We start from the raw sequence: 15704 nt of genomic DNA, 5'->3' as shown, positions 1-15704 counted from the left end.
CCTTTAAGGTCGTAATAATTTCTAAAACAATAAATCAAAAAATAAAATAAAATAAAATAAAAAAATAAATCCTGTTTGTTCCTTTTATTTTCTCCTTTCCTACGAAGCATTTTCTGTCCCCTCTTGCCCATGTTTTTTTGAGACCCAGTCGTCTTCGCTGGAGGCCAGCGGTTTACTGCACGAGGGGTTTGCTTTCTGTCTAGTGCACTCGGCTTCCTGCCCCCTTTTATTTTTTGAGCTTTTAAATGGTATTTGCATTTCTGTAACCTCTGCCCCGGGGCCATATGTGGTGGCCGAACACACCGAACAGCTGTCCATCTGAGGGGAGAGCCAGCACGGGGGACTGTGGCACCACGCCGCGGTGACTGTCCCTCTTGCCGCGTGCTCTCTGGGGTCCTGGACAGTCCAGAATAAGGGACTTCGGTGCCGGTAGGTTTTCCAGTAAATGTCTTAGGGTTTCTTTTTTTTTTTTTTTTTTTTTTAATTTATTTATTTATGATAGTCACAGAGAGAGAGAGAGAGAGAGGCAGAGACACAGGCAGAGGGAGAAGCAGGCTCCATGCACCGGGAGCCCGATGTGGGATTCGATCCCGGGTCTCTAGGATTGTGCCCTGGGCCAAAGGCAGGCGCCAAACCGCTGCGCCAGCCAGGGATCCCTGTCTTAGGGTTTCTACACGTGGGCGGTGATTGGGCCTTGGAGAAACTGCTGATTACTGTAGGTAGGGCTCATTTTCCTTTGGTACCTCTGACAGTTTTGACAGGTACTTCTGGTTTAATTCTGTTCTTTAAAGTGAACTGTTTTCATCCTAAAAGAAAGACTGTAACAGGCACACATACCCCTGCCCCCCGCCCCTGCCCAGCCTTGGGCCTGGCCCTTCCCCGGGCGGCACACACGGACCCAGCACGGGGTGGTGAGCAGCCCTCCGTGCGTGCTTGTGTCAGCTTGCACTCATGTGCCCGTGATCCAAATGTGTCGCCCTGTGTCTGGCTGCCCTGCCCCTCTCCCGCGTCCTCCCTTTTAGCCAGCTGAAGGATGGGGAGCATGTGGACTCTCCGGCCTCAGCTTCCTCGTCTGCAGGACGAAGAGGACGGCCGGCCGTCTCAGAAGTGACTGTGAGGCTCAGTGATCCACTGTAGGGTGTGCAGCGTGACCGCCGTGCTGTGTCTTGCTGGGTCAGAACTCGACCACATGTCCCCAGCATATGGCTCATAGCTGGGGCCTCAGTGAAGGTGTCCCTAAATGACAGATTGAATCCCAGGCTCCGGGGAGCGAGGCCCCACAGCCACAGCAGCTGGGGGCAGGGGTGGCACCGCTGGCCGCATCTCTGAGCCTTCTCACCCTGTGCCCGACCGCGCCTCGGCCTGCGCTTTAACTGCTCCCGGTGCGGGTAAACGCATCCTTCTGTTTGGGACACTTGTTAAAAAAAACAAATGATAAGACTAAAGAGGTTGGGGCAGAAAGCAGTATCGCTACTTAGCAGCTTTTGACTAATAATTATTCGTATGCTTCTGTTCTACCTAGATAAGCGGGAGTTCCTTTTTAAAAACTGAAGTTCACATTAACCCTTCTTTTTATATTGTAGCATCCCTACCCGACAGAAGATGAGAAAAAACAGATTGCTGCTCAGACAAATTTGACACTGCTCCAAGTTAACAACTGGTAAGCGGCGCCCATCAGCATGACCGAGCCTCGAAAATGCACTAATAAGTAGTGGAATTTGCTTGAAAATATCTTGAGTTCTTTTAACTAGCAACAGTCTGCTACCACAGGGGTGGAACTGGTGGCAGGATATTTGAGAATAAATCAGCACACACTTTGAACCTTAACCTTTGATGATCGATAATACTTCACTGTGGACTTTATCCTACATCCTGCGTGTCCGGTTAGAAGTGTGTTTCTCCAGGGGCGCCTGGGGGCTCAGTCGCTTCGATGCCCGACTCTTGATCTTGGCTAAGGTCATGATCTCAGGGTTGTGGGACCGAGCCCTGCGCCAGGCTCCACACTGAGCATGGAGTCTGCTTAAGATTCTCTCCCTCTCCCTACCCGCCCCCGCTCGCTTGCATGTACTCTTTCTCTCTCTCTCTCTCTCTCAAAAAAAAAATGTGTTTCTCTTTTGTGTTACTACTACCCCTAAGCCCCCACAGTCATTCAGAAATGTGATGTTTTTATCAATGAGCTTCTTTAGGCAATGGATGGCAGCGATGAGGCATCCTGAGTCCCCCTGTGGCTCTCCCACCTTTGGAAATCCTGTGTCACTTTGTCCCACTCTGAGTGGGGGAGGCAGCCCCTCCGCTGTCCATGTGGTCGTCCTGCCCCACGGCAGGACTCGTCCTAAGAGGGGAATGCCTAGGGCAGTGCTGACTTTATTAATGAAATATCTTGTTCTAGTTTCGGTGTCACAAACTGCTGTGAACACTTGGTCCCACGTTTCTAAGTGTGTTCATGTCTCACTTGTACTCACAGAGGTGGGAAATGGTTTCCTCTCAGAAGATGGGCATCGATTAAAGAGAAGAAAGCACTAATTTTACCACTTGTAAACACTTCTCTTTTTAACTGTTAAAATTTAAACTTGAGGTTCTGGTAAATTCTGATATAAACGACAATCTCCCAACATATGCAGTCGTATATGCGGGAGCTGTGCTTTGGGCTGCACTAAATATTTGTTATCGTGCTTTTGGGTCATTGTTTTAGCTTTGGGTACCAATAATATAGGCCATGCTCTTATTTCCTGTTGAATCTCACAAACAGCATCAGAAAAACAAAGGTTTCACGTATGTTGTTGCTGTGACATTCATGATAGCCTAGTATGCTCCGTTTTCTCGCGCATCTCATGTGACACTTCCTGTCTGGGTTCACTCCACATGATGGTCAATTGATTGATCGGGGGTGGACCTTAGAGTCACTTTTTTGGACATTCTGATACTTCTGAGGCTGAGCAGCAACAAAAGCATCAGAATGTTACTTTTCATCTGTTGACATCCCCCAGCTTGTTCGCTTGCTGCTCTATTATGTTAACACTCGTCTTATCTGGAAGGTTTGACATCAATTTTTAATTTTTAAATTAATAGTTTACCAGCATGACTAGCATAAAATTTCTAAAATCTTTTCATATTTGTAGCTACTTCTCTTTTTGTGAGTTTCTTTCCTTTTACATTTACAAAAGTTACATGTTGGCCTGAGCTCGAACGCCCTGTTAGCTCGTGCCCGCACCTGGCAGCCTTGGATGGGAAGGCTGAAGAGGCAGACGCTGCAAGCTTCCCTCCCCAGGCGGCGGTGGGGTCAGGGCCCAGCTGGGGGCTCTGCGACTTCCAGGGCCCACCTTGCTTGTGTTCCAGGGGCCAGGTCACTGCCTGAAGCTCTGCAGCCTCAGTCCCCTCATTTCCATTGTAGAATGTATCGTCCGGTGATTGTAGATGCTTCTGAATGCTAGGATTTTAATTTTTAAACTCTGTAATCTCTGCACCCAACGTAGGCCTGGAGCTCTGGGCTGCAGATGATGAGTGGCAAGCTCTGGGCTGGCCAGGTGCCCCTGAGGGTCAGTCAGGATGTTAAGTGGCCTTGGAGCAGGTGCAGTTCCAGCTCTGCTGTGCATCTGGGGACCTGGAGAGCGGGGCTTGGTGGCACAGGGCCAGGACGAGCCTAGAGCCCAAGTTTCCAGGGGAGCTTGTGTTTCTCTTACACTGGGAACACAGCTCCTCACCCTCAGAGGCCTCTGCTGGGGTCTGGGGTCAGGGGAGGTGAGGTGATCCCCCTCCTCACTGCTACTCCTGGAGGTGGCCGCGGGACGGCCCTAAACCTGGCAGGTGCAGCTGTGTCTGCAGCAAAGTGTGTGGTCCGGAGTGCCGCAGGCTTCCGCGGGGGGCGGGAATGGGGGCCCGGAGCTCCCCTGCCCCCCCCCCCCGCCCTCCCAGGTCCTCTGACGGCACCACTTGGGTGCTGGGAGGGAACGGGCTGAGGAAGTCAGTTTTCCCTGCACATACTTACAGTCAGTACCGCGTGTTCCCACGTGCGACCGTGTGCTCCCGCCACTCCACCTGGGTGGGGTTGGTCCCTGTGGTTGACAGTCCCTGGGGGGGCGGCCCCAGGGTGCCGGCAGGGCGCCCGCACAGCTGAGTGACTTAGGGCAGGGGCCCCTCCGCACCCCGTCACCTGTCGAGGGCCGAAGCTCCGGCCGAGGCCGCGTGGAGGTGAGCACGAGTGGTGTCGGGCGCTGTTTGTACCGTGAGGTCCGGGCCGGAGGGGACCGCGGGGGATGCAGGGTCACTGCTCGCAGGGCGATGGGACAGGGGATCGGCGGGCAGGGCCGCCAGGTCCGGTCTGGTCCCCCGAGCTCAGACGTCTCCCCTCCCCCCCCCAAGCTGGGGGCTGGACACAGCGCCCTGGTGACCGCGCCGTGTTGCCCTCCATCCCCAGGTTCATCAACGCCAGAAGACGGATTCTTCAGCCTATGTTGGATTCTAGCTGTTCCGAGACTCCGAAGACGAAGAAGAAAACTGCTCAGAACAGACCAGTCCAGAGGTTTTGGCCTGACTCCATCGCCTCGGGAGCTGCGCAGCCGCCGCCCAGCGAGCTGGCCATGTCCGAAGGTGGGCGCCGCTGGGGGGGGCGGGGCGGGTGGCCTTGACCTCCCGGCCTGGCCGCTGTGAGCCGAGGGGCGCGGCCGCGGTGTCCCCATGTCCCGCGGGGAAGGCGCCGTGTGCAGGGCACCCTGCCGGACAGCCGGACGCAGCACGCCCGCGCCTCGGGGGCCCCCCGTGTGCTCTGTCCACCGTCACGGCCCAGGCCGCCCTGGTTCATCCTCTCGGACCCCATCCCCTCTCCCCGCACCACGTTCTTACGTGTGTAGACACGGTGTTGTTAGCTCCTGTTCCCATTTCCCTTGTTCCTATTTCTGCCCAGCACTGAGGACACTCTGGGGCCCTATTTCTCAAATCCCCGTCCTGCAGGCCCCCGCCCCGGGACCCCGGGTGCACATCTGTCCTTACCACTGTGCTTTCCCCGGCTTTGGATGCTGCTGCTTATTTCCATTTTGACGGTTTCTGCGTAGGTCTTGGGGCTTCACTAACCCCTCTTCTGTGGCTAGGCCGCCCCCGGTCCCCCCTGAGAGTCTTTTCCTCCATTCATGGCTCCACTTCAGAGATTACGGTCACCGTCACTGTTATCAGGGTCCTGACATCTGTGGGTCCCAGGCTGGTTCCCTCCCCAGCATCCCTCGTTTCCCTGCTCACGGGCCTGCCTGGCCATTTCTAAGTGGACGGGAGGAGCTGGGACCACCCCCTGGCCAGAGCTGGGGCTTCTGCTCTGTGGCCCGGCTTCTAAAGTCTGTTCCAGCACTGAAGTCACTGGGACCCCCTGACCCTCTGGTGCCTTGCTTTGTGTGATCGGTCCCTGTCGGTGACCCAGTGGTGCTCAGTCCTGGGCATCCCCATAGCCAGGGCAAGACTTTGGATTGCCTCCCTCCCGCAGCCCCCATGCAGTCAGCGCTCAGAGGCCTGGCCAGTGTCCTCTGATCTCCGGTGGTTCTCCGCCGGGGCCTGATTGTTTGCTGTGTGCGTGTGCAGACCCGTCTTCCTCTGAGTGTACAAGGGGGCTTTGCACAGCTGCGCTGCCGGAGGGCTGGGTCGGGCCCCTCACAGTGGACTGTAAACCATGCTTTATCTTGTTTCTTGATTGCGCTTGTGTGCATTTAGAGCTGCGGCTTCATCATTTGGGTCTTGATATGCGGTGGTCTTATAGTTAAATAATTTATGGTTTCAGTTTTTGTTTTCTTTTTTAATTCAAGAATTAGTTTCAAAGATAATAGTTCTCTCTCCCCCTTCCCCTCTTTCTGTCCTTGGAAAAGACAATACCTATATACCGGGAAGAAGTTCCAACAAAACTATCCAGTGATAAGTGACTTTTCCCTCCATCCTGGCTTCACATCTTCTCCAGAAACCATCCTTATTACACATTTGTGCTCCCAGTTCATAGATGACACGATATACTGTGCACAGACAAAAGTGAACGAACAGGTCTCTCTAGAAATGTTTCCCAGACTCTGGTATATGACACTATCTTCTCCTGCCACTGTCCCCTATGACTCCTTCTGCAGACCTTCACGGATGGGCATGCGAGACCCTTGCGTGTGTGCAGTAGCAACAGAGCACCTCACTGTCCCTTGGCTGTTAGGCTGGGAGGCACAGGGGGACCAGCATGTTATAAGGTCCCTGGTCTCTTTTGTGTTCCTCGTGGCACCTGCTTTCTGCCCTGCATGTCTGTGTTCTTACAGTCCTGACCACTGTGGCCTTCGGTGGACCAAGAGCTTTTAGAGCATATTAGCTGAGGGTGGAGGCTGGTTCTAGAGACATTTCCTATTCCCCGTTGAACATCCCAGAAGCCTATACAGGGGTCCTAGCAGACAATGCCCAGCTGAGTAACGGGGTGTCTTCCTGTGTGGCTGCTAATTTTAACGTTCTGCTGTAGGAGCCGTCGTGACGATCACCACGCCCGTGAGCATGAACGTGGACAGCCTCCAGTCTCTGTCCTCGGATGGTGCCACCCTGGCAGTGCAGCAGGTCATGATGGCGGAACAGAGCGAGGACGAGTCCGTGGACAGCACGGGGGACAGTGCGGCCACGCTCGCCCCCACCCACCTCAGCAGGCTGGTCCTGGAGAACAGCGACTCCCTGCAGTAGGGGGCCGGCGCGGCCCAGAACCACGGGTGGGCTGGCCTGACTTTTTATAGTTTGCACAGCAAACATTTTACACAGTTTTATTTCTAATATGTTTTATATGTAGATAGAGAAGAGTGCACTTTTGTATTTCATAGTAAGCTTTGAGAGCATCTTTGCTGGTGCAGCGACTTCTTTCAAGTGTGTGTGTGCGTGTGTGTGTGCGCGTGCGTGCGTGTGCGGGTTTTTAAGGAAATTCTTTAAAGGTTTAACGCTAAAAACGTGATGAATGACAAACACCCCCATGAGCCCCTACTTAGACTAAGGAATAGTGCTGCCATTTTCTAAAAAATTATGCAGTTTTAATTTAGTTCTGTGGTTGAAGCAGGTCTCGGTGGGCTGAATTATTTATGTGGCCCATGGATTTGAAAGAAGCTTCTGCATCTTAAAGCTGCCAGTGCGAGGCGGACACCGCACAACAACAAAAGTGGGCGTGACTCCGTGGTGGTCGCGCGGCGGTCTGAATACGCTTAGGTTCTCGCACATTCGGTGAGCCTGTTTCATTTGCTATAGATAAAAAGAAATTCCTATTTTTACCTTGCTGGAATTATTGGATAAAAAGCTATTTTTATAAATTCGTTATGAATTGGATTATGACTATATTGAGGATAAAATTTCTAGAGAAGAAACAATACGCGGTTACTCTTTCAATTTGGAATGTTGTGAACTGACCAAATTTCATGAACCTCCCCAAAGTTAGCTAGCATTCCATGGTTCTCTGTCATCCCAGGGTAGTGGTTTATATTTACTACTATGAAAGACACAACTGTTGAATGAAATTTTGATACCTGCAAATTTTAGTTTATATGTAAATGCTTACACTTGATCTGAACATAGATCTAAAGGTATTGCTAAATAGGACTAGGTGAGTCAGGTGAAGTGGTGGCCAGTAATCGATTAACAGCTCTTACCACCCGTATTTCTGATTTAAATCTGACTACAGTTAAATGGTTACCCTGCCACTTAGCTGTGTGTTGTTTTAGGATGTTTTAGTCGCCATATGTTATGCATAGAATGTTTATTATAAACTAATATAAAATGTCCTCTACCCCACTGGCTCAGAGTGAGGGCCGATAACCCATGCTCAGCTCCGCTCAGCCCTGTTACGTAATTGACATCTCCCCAGAGTGACACGGTGCCCCGGACAGGGGTGACGGCACGACGGCAGACTCGCCTGCCTTTGGTCCTGGTGTCCGTATTTTCTCCTTGTCCGTTGTTGCTTTGGAATTTCCAGAGCCCTCCCCCTCTGACTTGATCACAGGAGATTTGGAATGATTTTAGGACTTCCATTTCCTGGCCACAAGACGAACCAAAAGAGTAGACTGGGTTTTATTGACTTCGTTTTCATGTATTTGCAAGGGGGGCTCTTTCTCAGAGCAAAACAAGCCACCTTGTCTCATAGTAAAGTCTTTATATGGTCTTACCTGGGATGCCCACAGTTTGTGTTTGGGGAAGTCGTCCGTTCTTGCGGTTCAGCAGCGGGAGCTGGCTACAGACCAAGGTTCCACTGAGGGGTATTTTGAGCTAGGGCAGATTTTGTTCTGCAACTGATTTTTCCCCCCAAAATTTATCGACTAAAGCTAATCACAGAGGAGCATTTCCTAGATAACTTAGAAAGCAGTTAGAAATACATGGAGATTTCTCTTAAAATATTTCAAGAGCTTTAGAAGAAAAACTTGACTATCAACTCTCCGCAAGAGAATCACATTTTAAAGCAGCAGTTACATTCCTTATTTATAAGCGATTTGTAATGTTTTCAGTAAGTCTACCCAAGTTTAACAGATCATTTTAACTTGACCTAAAGTCTGACATTGTTGGACTTCTTGAAGCTAGGACCGGTGGAGGCCATCCAGCCTTCCTCCATCCCCAGGTCCCCAGCCCCTCCTATAGCCACCCTGCTCTTTGGGTGAGCACAGTTCTCCAGAGTGTGGACTCCGCAGGTCACCGTCCCCCTCCCTGCCCCGGGATCCCGGAATCACACTCCCCGAGTCTCCGCTTGTTAGTTGAGGGCTGCACAGACTTGGTCAGTTGGGAGACGGGCTGTGGCCAGGGTCCCACCGCCCATACTGGCCTGAGACTCGGCCCCCTGTGCCCAGTGACACATTATGCTCCCTCTGGCTGAGGCTGGTTTTCTGAGGCTCTAAATCCTTACTGGGTTCTAGGATGAGCCATTCAGAGAGAGGCGCTTCGTCTACGGCCATACCACCCTGAACGCGCCCCATCTCGCCAGAGAGAGGCGCTTCCGGACAGGCCCGAGGTGCCTTCAGACCCTTCCTGGAATCACAGGTGCTCGGCCACGGCCCTGGCACGGCCAGCTGGGCGGTTCGCAGATGGCCGTCCAGCACGTTTGTCGTCAGTCTGCAGGTTCGAAAGCCCCGATCTCCAGCCCTCGGGCCATCCAGGGAATCTTTAGGAAGGGGACACCATCGAGCGAGCGTGCATTTTCAGTGAGCAGATTCGACCCTGACTTGCCGTAAGGATGCTGTGGATGCGTCCTGAGACCCACAGGAAGCATGTTGCTGCCCCGCTGTTCGGAGGCCGAGGGGTCACCTGCCAGTCCTCCCGGCGAGCTGCAGCCCGGGACCAGCTCCGCGGCGGCCTTCCGACGGCAGACGGCCCAGTAAGTTGGGGGATTTATCCAGTATGCAGAGTAGGGTGGGCGGCCAGGTGCCCGGCTTGCTCCCGGACCACAGCACTGCCCACGCCCTGCCCTCCAGGGTCGCAGGGGCCTTTCCTCCCCCGCGGGAGCCAGCACCAGGGCACTTTGCTCCCAGACGGGCTCAGATGTTCCCGGACGGTGGGAAAGGCCCATCTCTGGCAGTCAGTGACAGAAATGACTCCGCAATCTGCCTTTGTTGTTATGTTTGGTCTATGAACTGACAATCTTTAAAATGTGAATACTGTAACAATATGTTTTCTTGGATTGTTGTCTTTAAAAGGGATTTTTGTGAAGCGATTGATTTATCAAAGCAAAAAAATTAAACATAGAAACATGCTTTATGGATGTTTTCTTTTCTAAAGCTGATGTCACCACAAGCTGCTTTTCCATTTTGAGTAAAATGTTGAGATGGTGGACAGGTTTTGCTGGTGACCTGGGGTTCCAGTGACCCCGCGCACTGTTGAGGAATTCGGATCGTACTGCACTGGGACACTCAGGGCCATTTGCATTTTCAGAAACCTTTCTTAAATTACTTATTTCAATTAGTCATTGGTATTCTGGGGGGAAAATTGGAACGTTTTTGGTTTTTATTGTAGTTTATCATCAACCTAATTATTTTGATAGTAACAAGAAAACGATTCGTCAGTGAGGTCTCGCCTTTCACAGTGCGTGTTGTAAAATGACACCCAAGGCCGTTCGGGACTCGGTGAAGAGCTACATTAAAACAATTTCGGAGAGTTTTTCTTTGTAGTCCAGTGTGTTCTGACTACCCCACCCCACCCCCGAACTGTTTATGCTTAGAGGCCACGGTAAGCAGACTTCAGGATTTTTAAAAAGGGCATCTGCAATTGTAAATCTTGTGGGCAGCAAGGAGAGCCAGCTCCGAAGTACATGGTTTCAGGAAATGTTCTGATTGGACAGAAAATGGAGCCTCTGTGTCGTCTTTCCACCTGCTCCAGGTCAGGAGGACAGGTGCACCTGAATTTTTACCAGGTGAGACCTTGGCCCAATCTTTGACCTCTTGAGGCTTCAAGTGCTTTGTTCATAAAAGGAAGAAGTTGGTTTATAAGGTTTATTCTAGCTCAAAAGTAGTATTTATAACTAATAAAATTCTATCCATCTATCTAGGGCAATAAGTAAATAAGTAGTGATCTAGCAAATCCTGAAAATAAGAAATATATTTGGATTAATGTTTTGTTGTTTTGTTATATTATGCAGAGGTCATAAGTCAGGAATGTTTAGCGCGTAGGCTGTGTGTATAGACACTTTGTGATGAAATTCTTAACAGCAGTGATTTTTGCCGTTCTACAATTAGATCCACTTGTCTTCAGTAGGATCTAAGATCCTCGAACCATTTTTAAACTAAACTTTGCAAAGCTGCAGAGCTGTAGCATCTGAGCACAGGTGCTGAGATGATGACCGCTAGCTTTCCAGCAGCCCACTGTCCCCGTCACCCTGGCCCCCCACCGGGTCCCAGGTCCAGCCGCCTCCTCCCAGCAGCGCCTCCTTAGCTCTCCCGCGGCAGTCTGTGAAGGGCTACTTTATGTGGCTAATTGAATAGTTTAGCATTTTACATACAAATAGTATTTAGAAGGTATTATCTGGCACAGATGTTTCCATTTCTTATGTCTTTATTTTAAATGGACCCAAGACTTCAGCCCATGGAAGCCAGTGATGGCTTTAATATAAATGAGGAGTTCTTTTATTGTGGTGTTTGAAAAGGACACTTTAAGGATGGTGATGGCTTCCTTCCGTTGCTTAGACATTTTTTAAGAAAACGGCTTGTGGAAAAGAATTAGGTATGTTTTAAAATCTGTTGCTTTATGGTAACTCTGTTTTCTCTAATATTAACACAGCAGTCAGGTCGGAAATAAGTAGTGAAGCCTGTAAGTGTCTACACTGTGTGTTAGTGTAGACCAGAGATCTCAAGCCCAGAGTTCTGTTAGAACGGAACGGTGGGGTTGAGCCAGAGAAGCCAAGACAGGATGGGTTCCAGCAGTTGTCGAGTGTGTGCAGGGCACTGGGTCGGGCCCCCGGGAGGTAAGCGGTGGCATGTGTCAGAGCAGAGAAGCGGGGTGAGGCAGACGCCGTATGTCGGGGCTCCCGGGGAGAGCACTGTGGATCAGTAGAGGAGGAGGAGGGAGCTTATCTTTGTTACCCCGTGGAAGACCTTCTAAGGCCCCAAACACACAAAAGACAGGATAAAAGATGAGGGGATCTGGCCAGATCCGAAGGAAGCCTTCCTGTTCAGTGAAGGACACTGCGGACGTGAACAGGTGATAACCTGCGAGAAGGGTTTTTCTTTTCTAACATCTGCACCCGATGAGGAGTTCAGACTTAGGCTTAAGGGCAGAGTCCTACAAATCAAAAGAAAAAAATGAAATCCAGAGGAAAATGACAGAGGATACTACTCGGCAGGTCACGGAAGGGCACATCCGCACGGCCCACGGGCACGGGCACGGGCAGGAGCGCCGGCCTCCTACTCAGAGCTGCAAGTCACAGCCTCCTTGTCGCTCGGGCCCAAGGGGGTCGGCGGTCCTGAGCCTGTGTAGAAACGGGGGGCCTGTATCCCGGGGTCGGAGCATCGCTGGGAGCCCTGCCGCGGGGCTCTGCTCCGGTACTCGGGGTACCGCCCTGTGCCCTGCCGTCCTGGCGGGGAGCCGGGACGCGTACCTGTGCGACGTCCGCACGATGCTCCCGGTGGCGTTGTCGGGCGACACCCTGGGAGTCCAGTCGGTGCCGAGGGGCAGGGAGGGGCCGGGGGTGGGCGCCACCAGCTGGGCGAACGTGGCAGGCGGGTGCTGCTGGGGCTCTTGGCGGGGGGGCGGTGCCTTCGCCGTGCGCCCCCCAACCTGTGACGGAATGCCGCTGCGCTGGGCGCGGCCTCCTGGGTGAGGGAGCGTCGGGGCCCACGTGCTGGGTGTGGGCTGCGCCGGTGCTTGGTGCTTTGTCGGGGCAGGAGCGGAGTGGGGAGGTGGAGGCAGGGCTTCTGTTCCGGCTCCTGCTTCTCAGGGGTCCCACCCCTCGGGCCTCTGCCGGCCAGCTCCGGCCAGCTCCGACTCACAGGGCGAGGAAGTGGGCCTGGGATCGGGGCTGGACCCAGGGTCCAGAAGCTTCTCTGGGCCTCCCCAGTAGTGGTCTTTACGGGGGCAGCGGAGGTGGCCCCTCCCCTCGTGGATTAAGGCCTTTACCTCACAGGAGGGAGCGTGGGTCACGCCTGCACGCCCCGAGGGGTCTCCCCGGCCCCGGGCTGCTCCCCACGCGCCCAGCAGTCCCCGTGGGCGTGAGCGGCTCTCCCTGGGCCAGGGTAGGGGCAGCTGCCGCCTCCAGTGCTCTGCTGCCGCTCGTCCTGCCCTGGGGGCCTCTGTCCCTTCGGAGTGGAGTCCCCGGCGGCCCTGCAGCGCAGCTCTGCGCTCGCGAAGAGGAGGGTCTTGTCGGTTGTCGGCTGTCCCCGTGGTGGGTGCCTGCGGTCACGGCTTCTCCGGAGCCCCGGGCCTGTCCAGGCTTCCGGCAGGTGAGTGGCGGCTGCACGGAGCGCACCTGCCCCAGGACGCAGGCTGCGAATCCAGCCCGGGGCCTGCGTCCCGCAGGGGGTGCCTGGGGGGGGGGGGTCACGAGCTCTCTGCCCCGCGGGGGTCCAGGAGTGAAAAACGGGAACCAGGAAGGAGAAATGGGACTTGGAAGTCATTTTTACTCAGTGTTTGAGGGGTGGTTTCACGGTGGTCCGCTTCCCGCTGGGCGCCCTAAAACCGCTGCGTCTCCGTGCGGCGGGAACGTCTGTGTTCGGCCGTGGGGCGCCCGCGGCTGGTTCGGATCCTCCAGCGCTGTGCGCCCCTCCAGGACTTTGTCCGTAAAGTGAATCCCTTCTCTGAAACCTGGCTGAGGCTTCGGGAGCCCTGGCCGGGGGACACCTGGCACTGTGCCCGAGCCTCTGACCGCCCTGCAGCGCTTCCACCGGGACCCCTGGGCCTCTCCGGTCCCATCCGTGGAGGGGAGGTTTCTCAGGGTCCACACGGTGCTTCACGGGTCTTCGCCTTTCTTTGAAGTTGTCGACTTTTAGTGAAGCAAATACCCGTTCGAGACAAATGCAGCTTGTGACTTTAGTCACTGAATTAAAAAAGTCGGCATGAATTTGTTACAGTGCGTTACAGAAAATTGGAGTCAGTTTTACATTTGAATCCTGGGGCCGTCAGCCCGTAGACGCTCTGCCCCCCCCCCCCAGGGCTGTGTTTATCAGGCACCAGGGGGAGCCCCTGACACCTGCGGGTGAGCCCCTGGCGGGGCGCCCATGAGCACCCTCCCTGGCCAGCCCGGGGGGGTCACAGCCGTCAGAGCAACCCTCCAGTTTCAAGGCTGGCTTTCAGGGGCCCCAGTGGGAGCCAGGCTGTGAGGCCCAGCCTGGGCACAGAGCCCGCCCCCATCCCTCCTGGTACCTGGTCTGTGTGCCCCCCCTCCTCTCCCCCTTGGTTGTGGCAGCGCTGCCCCCCACGCCCTGGCCAGAATCCTGCAGACGCCACATGTCCTCCTCTCTGGTGGGCTGGCGGGGGTGGGGCGTCCGGCCTGCTAGGCCCGTCTGGTGCCTGCATCCTAGCCGCAAAGGATGTTGGGAGAGCGATTGGTGCGTCTGGGTCTGCAGCTTGAAGGTGGGCTTTGTCTCTCCCCTGGGCGCGTCAGGAGGGGAGGCAACCCACAGCCCAGGACGACTCATGGCCAGGCCTGACCCATGCTCCCCAGCCCGACTCAGTGGGAAGACGGGTCCTCCAGCCCTGTAGGACGGTCACAGCGACCCAGGGAGCTCCATCGGCTGGCTCTGTGGGACACTGGTGTCCTGAGCCAGCTGTCACTTGGGGATTCCCTTAAAAAGGGCACCCTCAGGAAAGGGCAGGGCACGTCCCCACCCATCTCTGGTTTTTCTTTTTCCTTAGGACCTGGCACCCCCCCGACCCCCACCTGAGCTTATGGCCAACTGACTGAAGACCCCCTTCCCAGCTTCCCTTGCAGCCCGGTGTGGCTTGGTGGCTCCTGCCACCGCCGAGCTGAGCGTGGCCCCGACCTGCGCAGGCCTGCGATACCAGGCAGGAGCCTCCCTCTCACAGACAAGGTGTTACTGACAGAGGAACCACCGTTTGTAAAGGTGCGTCCAGCGGCACCTGGGCTGCTCCGTGCGGGAGGACGTGGACACGGGAGGGACACATGCCAGCAATAGGAGGCTTGTCGTGGAAGGCCTGCTGCTCCGGAGAAGCGATGTCTGAAGGTGACAGAGGGCGACAGCCCCAGGGACCTGCTGGAGGCGTCTCCTGAGCCCCGTGCCTGCTGCTTCCACCGCAGCCCTGCCCAGCGAGGAGGCTCATAAAGTGCCCCCCGAGACCACCCCATGTGGCCACAGGCACCATCCCCCGGGTGTCAGGTCCTGGGGGGGCTACTGTCTTCTGTGGCCAGCATGAGCAGCAGGGGCAGGAGGCTCCTGACAAGGTTGAGGGGCCACCAGGGAGGGTTGTTGCCACCAGCCTTAGGGCACAGACCCCACGGTCAGGCCCAGGACAGGGGAGGAGAGGCTCTGAGCTCCACGTTGAGCATCCTGTCTTACGTTCTACCCATGGACCCAGGGACCCAGGGACACACACTATGAAAGTGTGTTAGCAGTTGTTAAACACCCGCATTGTTGCAGGAAAGTCAAGTTCCGACCCGTGGGGTTCTTGTAACGACAGCATCAGGTACTAATGCAAACCCCACTTACTACCAGGCCTGTGACTGAGGTCCACAGGGCTCTGATGTTCCACCCCCTCAAAGCATCCCCTGGAGCCCTCTGTCCTGCTGCAGCGGGAGCAGCCCTTTGTCAGGGGACCTGCCTTCCCCACCATTCTGGGTGCCCTCCAGGATCTTATTGGCTGCAACACCCTTCCAGTGCTTTTCAGGACCAGGGGGCCAATTTGCCTGGGTGGAGATGTCTATGTCCCGTCGTCCCCACCCCCCCACCCCCGTCCCCCAGCCATGATCTTGCTGTTAAGGGAGGGTCTGGCCTATATTCCTTCTATTCTGGATGTTTTTTAGGCTCTGCTCCCTTGTCTTCCAGCCTCCACAAGCTAGAGATCAAGTCAGATGCTTTTCTCATTCCCAAGACTTTCCCCTGTCCCCACCCACCTCTGGAAGCTGCTTCTGGATCCTGTCCCTAGTGATCTGAGATGTCACAAGGATGTTCCCTGTGAGCGTCTTCCCTCATGCATTGTGCTTGGGTGCTGGAAGGACCCTCAACCTGCAAAACCGTCTTTCAGTCCGGTCAGGTTCTGGAACTATTTCCAGTCAAGTTGTGGGATCCAAGAAGCTCAAAGAATTC

General features: G+C 54.5%; 1 protein-coding gene across 12 annotated transcripts in view; it reads left to right on the top strand.

Moving 5' to 3' along the window:
- The window catches only part of PKNOX1 (PBX/knotted 1 homeobox 1), a 62079-nt gene extending 52373 nt beyond the window's left edge, over positions 1-9706 (top strand). For 7 of the 12 annotated variants that reach the window (XM_025983394.2, XM_025983389.2, XM_072739552.1 and 4 more), the window contains 3 exons: positions 1584-1660; positions 4415-4587; positions 6464-9706. In XM_025983394.2, coding sequence (XP_025839179.1) covers positions 1584-1660; positions 4415-4587; positions 6464-6675 — 462 coding nt within the window. In that variant the 3' untranslated portion in view covers positions 6676-9706. The remainder of the gene's footprint in view (positions 1-1583; positions 1661-4414; positions 4588-6463) is intronic. The other 5 variants (XR_011997516.1, XR_011997517.1, XR_011997515.1 and 2 more) reach the window with 3 other exon arrangements.
- Positions 9707-15704: the final 5998 nt, after the last annotated feature.

This window comes from Vulpes vulpes, chromosome 15, assembly GCF_048418805.1.
Source record: "Vulpes vulpes isolate BD-2025 chromosome 15, VulVul3, whole genome shotgun sequence".
Taxonomy (NCBI): Eukaryota; Metazoa; Chordata; class Mammalia; order Carnivora; family Canidae; genus Vulpes; species Vulpes vulpes.
Note: the sequence above shows the minus strand (reverse complement) of the source record. Positions and strands in the feature narration are given on the sequence as shown.